A 13,454-nucleotide genomic window follows, 5' to 3' on the forward strand; every position below is an offset into this window, starting at 1 on the left:
TGAACAGATTATTTTGCCTCTTTCTCTAGAGATGGTCCTACTATTGCTCCCAGGTAATTGCTCAGGTTGTGGTGTGCAAAGGTTCCTGGAGCAGAGCCCTATGGATTCATATGGACATTTTTAACTGTGCCTGGAAAGATGGGACTCAACCCAGGTACCTCTTTCTGGTGTTCTGTTCTTACCAAAGATCTATGGGGCTGCCAACAACTGAAACTTTAATCTTCTCTCTGACTCCATCTGTTGGTAATTACTCACTGAGATGGGTTTTTCTTCTCTGTGCAAGTTATAACCAGGTCCTCATTGTGCAGCATCAAATCACACAAAGAAGTGTTAACATGTACAGGAACAGTTTCACAGTTTAACTGAACTCCCCAAAAGCTGATGATGAAAGCCCAGAGATATTAAGGTGTGAATGTTAGACCCAAAACGTCTCAAAGGTTTGAGACGAGAATGGTGTAAACAGCAAACCAAATCAAACTCAGAGACCTCATACAGGGGTTCCATTAGCAAGGCATTATTGGAGGAGACAGATGCTCTCCTAGAGTAAAAATAATACGCAAACAAACCCCCACAACAACAACCAAGTCCTTAAAGCATCAGCTCTCAGAGAAACTTGCATCCACATGCAGAAGCGAAACACAGGATCTCACAGCTGCAAGGCAGTTTGACATCCTTCACCACCACTATGCCTTATTTATTAATGATCTCTCTTTAAGAAAGGTTTAATGAGAGCCAAAGCTATCATGCAGTTTTAGTTGCAGACTGTTGTTCGAATGAAGCAGAGCACACATATAGAACCCCTCACCCAGGACCTTTATAATTCCAAATAAAATTTACAAGAATGGCATTCCAATTAACAGAAAGAGTAGAGAATTTCTTTTCAAGTCTGAATTCTGGAACAACTCCCAGAATCCCAGCCCAGCTGCCCATTACATACACACAATGCCCAATGGCAACGGCAGCCATCCACAATTGTGTAATTGTATAATGGAGAGTCTTATTAGAAAACATGACACACAACGGAAGAAACGCGGTTCAAGCTCCATGGCATCACTGCATAGCCTTGCTCCTCCCCAAAGAATCAAAGTTTAAGCAGCTCATGCATTACTAAAGGGAAGATACAGCATGTCTCATTGCGGTTGGACTCTGGTCCAGTAGTTTTCAAGATCCAACTCAAAGCAGAATAAAAGTAACAAAAGAAGAAGCATCAACAAGAAGGATGTTGTTCAATTCACACATTTCCAACATCAGCAGTCATTACAGAAACAAGCACTGTCAGCCTGTCAAAGGGAGGGACAAAGATTCCACCTGTCAGGAGGCATGCTTAGACTTAACACTGAGCTGTCAGCAAGCACAAACTACAACACACTGGTTGTTCGCTCTAATAGCTACCTTAGTGTAACAGACACAAACACTTCTGTCTGGCAACTCTTTATCCACTAAATTTTGCGGGTGATGTTTTATTTTTTAAACTTGAACAAAAATCCCAACTTGCTTTTGTGCTCTGAGAAAAAAAATACTTTTCGTTTAGAAACATGTGGCTTTTCAAATTCTACAGCTTAGAAAGTTGTCCATGAAAACAGATCTGCATTTGGGACTTATCAGAGCCAAGAAAGCTTAAATTAATGTAGGTTTGCGTTATTAATATTTCACCACTACACTTGTATCTCTATCAAGAGTAGTTTAAACACTAATTTTATACAGCAGCATGTTTCTACCTTGGCTAGGAAGCTAGAGCCTAACTTAAACACACACACACCAAAGTTGAAAATACAGACAGGCATTTCAAAAGACCCTATCACAACTCTAAATCCTTGCAACTTTGGCCACTTGGGTACCTTTAAAATGTAAGGACCAGCATATGGCAGAACACACTGCAGCTGCACAAAATTACCCCATCAGATTGAACAAAACTGCAATACAACATAACTTTCTGCATAGAGCCTCGGCCAAGCAAGACTTCAGAGTTCATCTGAACTGCTAGTAGTTACTGAAATTACCCAAAAGCTCTGTACATGATGTCACTGAAACCTTCTCCAATCCACTTTCTCTCAGGGAAGCGCAAGTGTAGTGACACCTCGTGGTTACTGGTGGTTTTCTCCCTGAACCGTCCAGCACAGCTATGCGGAAATTCTCTCTCCATTGAAGGAATGATTTTCCTACTAATAAGCAAGAAAGAATAATGGGATATATTCTGAGTTTTTCTTGTGATGACCAATAATAAATCATTTCTTAGCTCAGGTCACATTTTCCATGGGAAAAGAAATGTCTCGCCGTCATTAACTTCTTTTCAACTAGTGATAATATATGATCAAATTTTAAGTAATTGAACCAGTAGAATTTAATTAGCTCTGAAAAACTATCTCAGATCATGAATCAGACTTTCTACCTGAACAAGGCCCTCTTACTAGGTTAAAAGTGTATTTCTTTCCATGTGTGATCCATCTTGAATACCTAATGAGGTGCTCTTGGTATATGAATTATAGTTCATATAGCATACATGCATTACAGCAGACACAGTCTCTTTATATTGAGTTTCATGTCTTGCTTCAATTTAACAAATTCTTCTTTCTTCAGAGAGTCAGCATTAAGGATGAGTAATTTAGATATCTAGCTGAGAAAATTAATAGAAAGAAGTACTTCTTGTTGAAAGCTAGAATACAGAGATCTGCTATGATTTTAGACAAGACCACATTCACCTTTTTCAGTAAGTTCAGAGCACTAAGTGACTAAAGGCCATGGTGTTTCTGTCCAAACACTGCTTCAGATGGCTTCATTACTTGCTGAACAGAAAAAGTCAGCTCAGTCAACTACTATGTGGGGACATCTGTGGCCAGCACAAAACAGGATTTCTTCTATCTGATCGTATTATCATTTTTTTACATTAAATAAGCTAAACCACAATCATTAAACACACAAAATATCATTTTTTATTCACTTTTCAAATATGTTTTTGAAGCTGTTATTATGCTTTTATGACAAGACCTAGATAATTATAAGATTTGATTTTTTTGGCTAAAAAAGAGACAAGATTAGCAAACTTCTTTTGGAAGAGAGAAATTAAGACTCACAATCTGCTCAAGTGTCAAACTGTAAATGTTGGCCAATATTTGGCTTGCTCTAGAAAAAAAAGATTTTTGCTACAAACCCCTCTATTTTTAAATAAGCTTTTTAAAAAACAGAAAATTCAACAAAATGCATTTTGTCTGTTCTTTTCCCAGCTTATCTGTAGAACAGTTTAAAAAAGTAAAAAAAAAAAAAAGAGACATGTTTCTGCTGATTTTTTTTCAAATTGCAGAGAGCAAAGTTTTTCATTTTTATAATAAAAATAGCAGTGAAAGCTGAACTGCCTTACCGGATTGGACAAAGCTAGTCTTTACTGCAAATATTTCTTTTAGATGTTATCATAAAATGTAAATACTGTTGCTCTTGATTGCACGTTGACACTCATCCTCGTTATACACAACATTAAAAATGACTGATGGGCTTAATGCCCCGCATGTTAAAAGCTGCTCAGAGAGGAAAGGATGTATGACATCCATTATATACACATCCACTTTTAAAAATGTTTGTCATGTGGATGGCAGAAATTTCAATGAGAACAGACTCAGGTTTACAATTCTATCCTTTATATTAACTAGCAAAAACTCAAAACAATCTTCAGTTCATGGTACTATATTTGGTAGATAACATTTCTATCAGCTTCAGTTGTGCAGCTGACATTAATCCTGAGGTTTTAAGAACATTTTCTTGGCTTTCTTAGGTCTTGTGTTACTATTCTCATCTTCATCTTCATCATGGAGAACACGCTGGTCTCTTTTTTTCAAGAATTTCTTCCCTATTGTTCCCACTAATGTTTCATATCTGTAAAGATAATTAAAAATTGCCAGCTTTTACTGAAATCAGTGCAAGTTCAATGCAGGAAATCACAAATCTTATCAATAATTCAACTGGTATAAAAAACCTGTCATTAGACATTTATGAAGCAGAAGTACTACGTGATCACAGATTAAATTACTGCTCATTTTGACAGCTTCGGTTTGTTAGTAATCTGGAGCTAGGAGGTATTGGAATGGAATATAGGGATATCAAAAGGCAGAAAACATCTACAAGATTTTAACCCCCAAAGTAATAGAGATTTCACTGAACAAACATCAAAATTCCAGAGAAATCACTGAAGTATTAAATGCTTTTTGTTGTTGTTTTTTGTTTCTTCTCCTGCACATAATACCTAATATATCACGTATTTTAAGACATGATCAATACTGGCTAGGAATAATGTACCTTCTGGCCATTTCTTCATCTGACACATCAGCCTCCATTTTATCATCCACTTCAATTTCTTCTTTCCTGCTTTTAGAGTTCATTTGGACCATTAACTTCTGAAAATGAAGTAAGAAATAGCTTAAACATGTAACCCTGACACAATGTCAACTATGCTGAAATTCACTGGCAGGAAAAGTGCATAAAAGTTAAGGATCAGTTTTAATCCTGATTTTCCTCATTTGCTGTATTCTGTTCAGGCTAAAACACAGGGCTGTAAAAAAAGGTAACATGCATCTTTGATGCTAAGCTGAGCTTAGAGTTTGCCTTTGAGAAAAAAGACAAGATATAAACAGGGTTTTCAGTGAACTGTTCTATCCAAGCACCCTCAAATGCATGGCAGACATCTTGAGGGGACCAGACAGTTAGATCCTAATTATCTTTTCATTGTGATGTCAGCACATAGTCTTTGGAATGGTTCTGTTACAGGTGAAAAATATCTGCAAGAATTTACAATAAACTATAATAAAAACCATGAAGCAATTATATGCCAAGTCACAGTGAAAGCAAGTTCAAAATAACTAAAAGAATGCCCCATTAAATCACCTTGCATAGCCTTCCTCACATCTCTTTGTCTTTGTACTTTCATCCTCTTGTTTCAGTTCAGCAGTAACATTTTTATTACTATTTCAGTAATTACTAGTTCTATCAGCATGAATCATGCCAGAAAGAAATGAAAGACTCTCTTGCCCAGAATTTTTACTTTGGAATTTCAAGACCCTTCTTATATGAGTAAATGCTGAATAAACAGTGTCTAGTATTTGTAATATTGGGCTCTGAATTAAATGGCAGGAGGAACAGAGAGATATTGTTTTGGTAAGCTGTATGCGTGACAGTCTTCTCAGTTCAAGGAAGGAAAAATCTGCAGGAGTTATGTAATTACTGACCATCAACCCATTGAGATAAAAGGTTTCTACTTACCAGATGCTAAATTGATCAACATTTTGGTTAGAATTGCAGTTTTCCTGCACATGAGAGAATTTACTGAAGGTGCTGCAAAGGCCAGACAGCATGGAGGGCAGACACTAAAATCCCTATTTCTAAGGGTTTCGATCCTAATGTGAGACCACCTCAAGAAAGAACATTAAAATAGTACCTCAATTTCCGGATTGAATCCTTTGAAGGACATTCTGCCATAAAGTAGATCCTCACATGGCATAAAGCTTCTCTCTTCTATTATGAAGCTCCTGCATGAAACCCCAAACCCAGCATTTGTCAAACAGTGCACTTTAATATAATCAAATTAAACAAATGCAAAAAGCATTTGCTGTCTTCCCCCACACAAATAAACAAAACCACAGTGTATTTTATACCATCAACTACTTTCTGAAGCTTAATTGCTCTGATAAATCTTTCAATGCAAGGAGCTTGGAGTGCAAAGGAATACTGTTTGCCAGCAAAGCTGTGCCAGTTCCACAAGCAAAATTAACTCTCCTGACAGAAAGCACTCTTTGCTGGTAAGATTCCACCTACATTAATGCTTTTGCCAGAATAAAAATACCACATAAATATCACTCTCCAGGTGGCATTACTATACCAGCAAAAGCTTCTAATTAATTTTTCATTGTGATGTTAGACCTGGAATTAGTTGAGTCTGTTAGGATATAAACCACTGTGTAATTCTCTGTTGAAAGATTTCTTCTTTCTTCCTCCTTTCAATGAGCCTGGAAAGAAAAGAAACATGACCCCGAGGCGTTCATAACACTCATGTTAGATAAAAGTACTTCCTTGAACTGTTCCAACCTTCTTTTCCTCTCACACACATGCATCCCTTCCCTCTACCTCTTCATCTCTCATTTAAAACAAACTCATACACACACAGGAAATCATGCTGAAGAGACCAAGCTCATTCTCCTACCTCAAGGTAGGATCAGCTAAACATGAACTATGAATAGCAGAAGTCTACCTGGCCTGTCCTCAAAAGACTTCCAGTGATGAAGAAACCAGTCTCCTTAGGCCATCTATTTGCATGCTTCAATAGCCTCATTGTTCAAAAAAAATCTTCCAATATCAGACTTGAACCTTCCTTGGTGCAACTGAAGCTCAAATACCTTTTTGTCATATCTACTGTCATGGAAAATAGTTTATGAATGACCTTACTCAACTCCAGTTAATTCTCTGGATCCCAGCTTTCATAAATTATATACATTCTCACTCTATTAAATTTTTGTTCTCATTTTAAAGGACTAAAAAACTATTTTTAAAGTAGTTCCCTTGTTATTTAAAGCGCCTTTCTAAATAGTGGGAATGGACATTTGCTTCCCTATTAGCTAAGCCTTCCTTTATTTTTACTTCATCCATTATCTTTTCTATTTCAAAAACAGGATTTGAAGTGAGCCAGATTCAAGAAGACATGGTCCTGAATGGGCCTACATGTGACTGGAGCTCAATTTACTAACACAAAGTTTCAAACTTCTTTTTTTAAATGAATGGCAAAGGCAGCAATGAATGAATTGGTCCCTGCCTGAAAGAAACTAATTACGTGCATCTAGAAGAAAATGCGAGTGAAAGAAGACAAGGCATGCAAGAAATGAAAGTAGGTCAAACTCTGGACTTGGCAACCTTAAGAATGTCCCTGAAAATAAAAAGCTGTAATGCCAGTCTGTCACCATTCTTTTTTCTTCTGTTAATAGTTATTAGTAATATTTTTGCTAAAGGGAAAAAACAAATTCTGTTCCCACCCCACAACAGTGCAATGGTGACACAAGAGTACAAGCTTACTCCTTCTCCTTTAGATCTGGTAAATCAAGATACCAGTGTTCTTCACTAATTATCTTCTTTTCTTCCTCTTCTAGTTGTTTTTTAGTTTGTGAATCCAAACCCCTTTGCATGAACTGAAAATAAAAACACGCAACTTCAGTCTCTTTTGAATATGTTCTGTACAGGCAATAATTACACAATCATAATTATCCATTACATATTTAAGTTTATATAAGAAGTAAATGCTTTTTGTGATCTTCTCTGGGCTTAATCTGAATTTGGGCAAACGGACAAAGGAAAAGTAAACACCTGTGGATCGCAACCATCTGGACTGACTGGAAGTCAACAGTCAGCCACAACTGTAATTAAAAATAAAGACAGTTTTGATGGATCTGAATTGTTACAAATCCACAGTTTAGCTCAGATAGTTCAACTGTTTCAGCAAAGGCCATAGAGAATGTAATGCTAAATAAAAAATTTGCTGCGTATGAGAAACCACCACCACCCACCAACCAGTACTGGAGCTGTGACCTAAACGTTGGTCATACCAGGTTGGTGACTTTCTGAAACTTCTATATTTTCAACCATCTTCTTTTCTCAGATTTTGTATTACCAACTGTGTTTGTAACCCAGAAGGCTATAACCTGCCTTTGAAATAAGTAACCGAGGCTATGAAAATAAATCTTCTGCATCCAGCTGTGTTAAAGGAAGATGTTACCAACTCTTCTCATTGATGACCCACCAAGCTACTCGTCAAGCAGTATGGTAAACACCTGCTAACTCACTTCAGGAACTTCAGCCAAGGTAGCTGAGATCAATAAATTACTTTAGGGTAAGACAGCTAATTCTGCCTAATACAAGGATGTTCCTGCCAATTGCTTTGTCTGTGATAGCCTTTGGCAGGGAATGGGAACAAGCAGATAGGAGCTGTAACCTCTCTTGCAGCTGGGAATAGAAGAGGGCATTTGTCATGGCCCATGGCAAAGTGCTGAGAGTGCAAAACTACAGATCTGAGATACGTGCAACATCCCTTATACTTCAATTTGTATCAAGTCTGGTGCCTGAACTGACTGACAATTTAAAAGTATTGACAAGGTTAACTCACTTCTCCAGGCACACGGGAGAAAACAGAACTCTTCACAACTTTACAGTAGTGATCCTTACATTCTCACATCCCTAGGAGCTGGGTCCTTCCTTTGGGCCTACAGAAAGTGTTTCAGTAACTGCCTCTGATGGAGGTGCACATTTATACCGATATAATTCACAGCAAGAGACAAGGCTACCAGCACTGTTTATACACATTTCTGTAGAAAAATTGCTTTGTGGCAATCAAAGCAAACCTGTAGGCACAACACTGCAGAGGAGTTTTATATCAATGAATCGTACCCCTCTCATTTAAAAGCAGCATCATTTCTGTGTTTAGATAAGCCTGCAGGCTGACAGATAATACACCAGTGGGGCTCTTCTGTCTTTCAAACATTAGCTGAGACCCGGTCATAGCTTTGGTCCCAGCTACAGTGGGATTGGCAATAAGGCCCAAGAAGGCTACACACTTCCCTCCCACAAAAATCCTGCAGTACTGAGATTATTTAAAGTATATAGGTAATACATGTATGTAATATATATTACGTGTACACACCCACATCTTCTCAGTCTTTACAGAATGCCCAGGCAAAACAAAACAAACCCTGACATATAAGCCAATAGTGTCTCATTTTCCTTTTATTTTTTTATTTGCATCCATTTGTACAAGATCTTTAATGAAACAAAAATTGACTTTTGTTTTCTGAGTCGACCCAAAATATGTCAAAGCTTTCCAATTAAAATTACAGTATCTACTTGAGGAAAATAAGGGAATCTATCATGTGGAAAACCATATTGCTCAAGGAAATTAGTTAGCCAGTCAGAAAACTCAACAGGAGAAATTTTGCTACAAGCACACAATTAAATAATCATTTCACATTACATTTTAAGGATTATGTTCCTCAAGATTACTACACGAATAGGTAGATGAAAAAAATGTGATTGTATTTATCAGAAATGTAAACACACGTGAATGAATTAAAAATATATCAACTGTGGTAGACGCAGAGCATGTAAGCCAGTAACTACGTGGTTATTTAGGTAAGTTTCACAGAATCATAGAATCATAGAATATTCTGAGTTGGAAGGGACCCTTAAGGATCATCAAGTCCAACTCTTGACACCGCACAGGTCTACCCAGAAGTTCAGACCATGTGACTAAGTGCACAGTCCAATCTCTTCTTAAATTCAGACAGGCTCGGTGCAGTGACAACTTCCCTGGGGAGCCTGTTCCAGTGTGCAACCACCCTCTCTGTGAAGAACCCCCTCCTGATGTCAAGCCTAAATTTCCCCTGCCTCAGCTTAACCCCGTTCCCGCGGGTCCTGTCACTGGTGTTAATGGAGAAAAGGTCTCCTGCCTCTCGACACCCCCTTACGAGGAAGTTGTAGACTGTGATGAGGTCTCCTCTCAGCCTCCTCTTCTCCAGGCTGAACAGGCCCAGTGACCTCAGCCGTTCTTCGTACGTCTTCCCCTCCAGGCCTTTCACCATCTTCGTAGCCCTCCTCTGGACACTCTCCAACAGTTTCATGTCCTTTTTATACTGTGGTGCCCAGAACTGCACACAGTACTCGAGGTGAGGCTGCACCAGCGCAGAGTAGAGCGGGACAATCACCTCCCTTGACCTACTAGCGATGCTGTGCTTGATGCACCCCAGGACACGGTTGGCCCTCCTGGCTGCCAGGGCACACTGCTGGCTCATATTCAACTTGCTGTCTACCACGACCCCCAGATCCCTCTCTTCTAGGCTGCTCTCCAGCGTCTCATCGCCCAGTCTGTACGTGCAGCCAGGGTTTCCCCGTCCCAGGTGCAGGACCCGGCACTTGCTCTTATTGAACTTCATGCGGTTGGTGATCGCCCAGCTCTCCAACCTATCCAGATCCCTCTGCAAGGCCTTTCCACCCACATTCGAGTCCACAACTCCCAAGCAACAGGACCTGGATCAAATGGTGCAAGAACTAAAAGCATGAGCTACTGTTTGACATCGAGAGGCGTGCGTAGTCTGGACCTTGGTGAAAAGGGTTTTCACAACACTACCACTGACCACATGCCACCTTTGGGTGCCCCTTCACCTGCCTACTGAATTGTTATACATATTATCACTACCTGTGGAGGCAGCTGCTAAAAGATTAATTAAAACATGTGATTTGTAATCAGGTTCTGCAGAATGAAAGTGCTAAGCACAAGATCTGTGTATGACCTTTTCAAAACCTACTCATCTCTTCTAAGCTGGTTACTACTGCCTGGACTCTAAATCTGCAAATGTCACAGCACCACATTCACAGTCTGGTTCCCCACAGCCTTCCAAGGATGAAAATCTAAAAACTAGTATTTGAAATCTCTGTAGGGTTAATAAACTGGCAAAAACCAGCAGCATAAGTTTCACCTAAGAAGAGAGTATTACATAAAAGTAACAAAAATCAGTGATGCTGCAATCTAGGTTACGGGAGTCTTACTATGTCCTATGTTGCTGGCTAACTAAGCTCATCATTTATTTACTTTTGAAAGTGAGGCAGGATGTGTTTTGTTTCCCCTGTGTACAAATGTTAGCCTTTCATTAGCAGTACCTATTAATTGTGGTAAATATTCCACAATCTTAATGTAACAGTCAACTTTACATGGAAGATTGAACTGGTCAGCTAAACACCTTTCAGGCAGTATCTGAAACATGGTCCCACATAAATAGGTGTAAAAAACCCACACGTTAAATAAAACACCACAAGCAAGAAGCCACAAAGGCCCATGATAATCACTTATAAAAAAATAATAAATATTAACATTAAAAAAAAGGCAATTCAACTTTCTAGTATCTGTTTTCCAACAATAAAGAATCATCCCTCACAGGAGAATGTACTTTATTGAATTAAGTGTTGCGTTACACAACGTGTACCAGAACCCCTCAGCCAGAACCCCTCAGCCAGTAAGCAGCAGGCCCTTGTGTTTGTGACTAGGAAAAGATGGAGGAAGGTGGTAAATGGACTGATGTTGGGCTTGAGTACGTTGTTGGCTATCAGTGAAAACAGACAAAAAATGAAACCCTGTCTGAGGCAGCTCATTAAAATAGCCTCTTGCTAGTGAAGTTTGAGCAAAAAGCTGCAATGAAAATGCAAACAAAGCCACGTGCAAAGTACAAGACACAGGAGAGACTCGTGCCTGTGTGAGAACAGGGCAGAAGCTGCGTGGCCACAGCAGGAAGGGAAAACGTCCCCAAACCCTGCAAGGGGCACCCAAGTGCGGGTCCCTGCACACCCCGGAGGGACAGCCACGGCAGCGGGTGGCCCAGAGGGCGGCCCCGCAGCTCAGGCCCGGCCCGGCCGCCATCTCCTCGCCCCCCAGCGGCTCAGGCCTCATGCCTCCCCCTCCCCTTCCCCTTCCCCTCCCAGCCCGCCCAGCTGCCGCCCCCCCCCCCGCCTCACCTTCATGCGCAGCAGGTTCTTGGACAGCTTCGTCTTCACCTCCCCGGCCATGGCGGCCGCGGCGCTGGCACTAGGCCGCGCTGGATCCCCGAGCTCGAGTAGCGCCGCGGCCGCGCAGGCCGGGCGGAAACCGGGGGAGGAGGCGGCGGCGACTCGGCTCCACCCTCCGCGATCGGGGCCGGGCCCTGCCCCGAGGAGCGGCGGGGCCTGCGGGCGCCGTCAGGGGGCCACGGCCGGTGCAAAACCAGCAATTAAAAAGCAGCAGAGTTTCTGTATAGAGCTGTGTGTATGGGATGAGGGGGAGTGCCTTCGTGAGCAGGGGATAAATCGATATGAAATGGCAAATTAGTAGGGGAAGCTTAGATTTCTTATCAACGTTTGTGTGCTCTGGAGGCTTATGGCTTTATCCATACTTTTCTGATGTTTATAACAGAAAAGGAAAGAGATTATAAAATCTTTTACATATTGGCATTTGGAGACTACTCGATTTGTTCAGCTTTCAATTTTGTAAAATAAGCATTGACTTTTACTCGCAAAAAACCCACAGATTAGTCAAATGTGGTTAAAACTGTAAAGCAAGTAAGTTCAAAGATACTACAAGATGTTTCAAGGCTCTGTGGGTCCTGGATCATGATTTTCAAATTCATGCTTGGCAGTGCCATCTTTGGGCTGTCTGGCTGGGCCCTGGTATCTTAAACAGAAATCCTGATAGGAAATTGCCAGTTGATTCCGAGTCACAAGTAGGAACCACAATTTTTGTATATATCCTCATAAATCAGATTTCTGATGCCTGTTTTGACATTTGGCACATAAAGCAGGCAGTAAAGTAGTAAGAGTGAGAGTTCAGTGTTCAAAACTGTAATGAACTGGTGTGCTCAGAAAGGCAATCAGAGAGAAGTTCCCATATGTGCAAGATGCAGGTCAAAGTGAGCTTGAAGAACTTTTAAAAGATTTATGATCTAATAGCATCCACATAAAACATACAGTGAAGAAGAAAGCTTGATTGTGGTGGGAGAGAAGGAGGAATTACACAAATCCAGGCATATTTTCTACACAGTTAAACCCAATGGGTTAAAATGCCCACAAACGTGAATGAAGCACATTCAGAGGCACAACCACTTCAAGGGTGAGCCATAACACTGAATAGAAGTATTTAATTTTCATATAGGCAAAGCACCATCATTTCCAGGCTCTGTAAATGGGGTAGAGGTACTCTGAAACTCAAGGCCTCAAAGAGAAAGTGTCTGTGAGTTAGGGAGCTCCCTGGCTTCATTCAGCCCTGCTGTATTTAGATCTTTCTCTGTTCACTGCATCACTAACAGTTACTAGCGCTGCCCATCAAAAGAAATCTGGAAGAAGTCTGGAAACATACTTCAAACGACTCCTAAATACATTACTGTGCACCCACCAGTACGTCTCCAGCCACTGAGCAGTGGCTGTGCCTGGTTTGCTAGGTGCCCTTTGCGACAGCTGTTCCCAACTCCTTGCGTACTGCCCTGTCCTGCTGGCATAACAACATATACAGTCAATCCCTTCAATCCCCTTCTTCAGCAGCCTCTGCTTCCAATGTTTTGTGGATGCAGCCATGGCACATACCAGTTGCACGATACATTTGATGTGATACTACCAACTCTTTAATCTTTGTAATCTAATCATTTTAAATGGCTTGCAGGAATGTGTTATCTAGTGGGTGGTGGGAGGTGGGGAGGAAACAATGCAAGGGGTTTTGAAGTCATCTAACCGTAAGGATTATTCTGTATTCTTCCTGGTGAGCAAGAGCTTGGGATCCACAGTCTCAGCCCTGTGGTACCCCATGAATGGTTGGGATCTAGGTGCTGCACCACGGACTTGCACAGAGATGCTGCTCATGATTGTCTCTTGTGCCAGAATATCAGCTGACAGCCTGCCTCGATGCGTTCAGGCAGACAGGGAGA

General features: G+C 40.7%; 1 protein-coding gene across 1 annotated transcript; it reads right to left on the reverse strand.

Moving 5' to 3' along the window:
* Window positions 1-3,612: 3,612 nt before the first annotated feature.
* MPHOSPH6 (M-phase phosphoprotein 6) lies at window positions 3,613-11,685 on the reverse strand. The gene is made up of 5 exons (XM_035336702.1): window positions 11,521-11,685; window positions 7,045-7,157; window positions 5,420-5,510; window positions 4,285-4,382; window positions 3,613-3,864 (listed from the first exon to the last, which is right to left on the reverse strand). Exons 1-5 carry the CDS (start codon window positions 11,569-11,571, stop codon window positions 3,723-3,725), a joined length of 495 nt encoding a protein of 164 aa, XP_035192593.1. The 5' UTR covers window positions 11,572-11,685; the 3' UTR covers window positions 3,613-3,722.
* Between the last annotated feature and the right edge of the window lie 1,769 nt (window positions 11,686-13,454).

The sequence above is a fragment of the Oxyura jamaicensis genome, chromosome 11, assembly GCF_011077185.1.
Source record: "Oxyura jamaicensis isolate SHBP4307 breed ruddy duck chromosome 11, BPBGC_Ojam_1.0, whole genome shotgun sequence".
In the NCBI taxonomy this organism is placed as follows: Eukaryota; Metazoa; Chordata; class Aves; order Anseriformes; family Anatidae; genus Oxyura; species Oxyura jamaicensis.

Excerpts from the sequence above, each read along its gene's own strand:
- MPHOSPH6 (XM_035336702.1), bottom strand. The coding sequence starts at position 11,571 with ATGGCCGGGGAGGTGAAGACGAAGCTGTCCAAGAACCTGCTGCGCATG. Across the intron at positions 7,158-11,520 it reads AGAACCTGCTGCGCATGAAG|TTCATGCAAAGGGGTTTGGA; the intron begins GTGAGGCGGGGG and ends TTTTATTTTCAG. Across the intron at positions 4,383-5,419 it reads GATTCAATCCGGAAATTGAG|AAGTTAATGGTCCAAATGAA; the intron begins GTACTATTTTAA and ends CTTCATTTTCAG.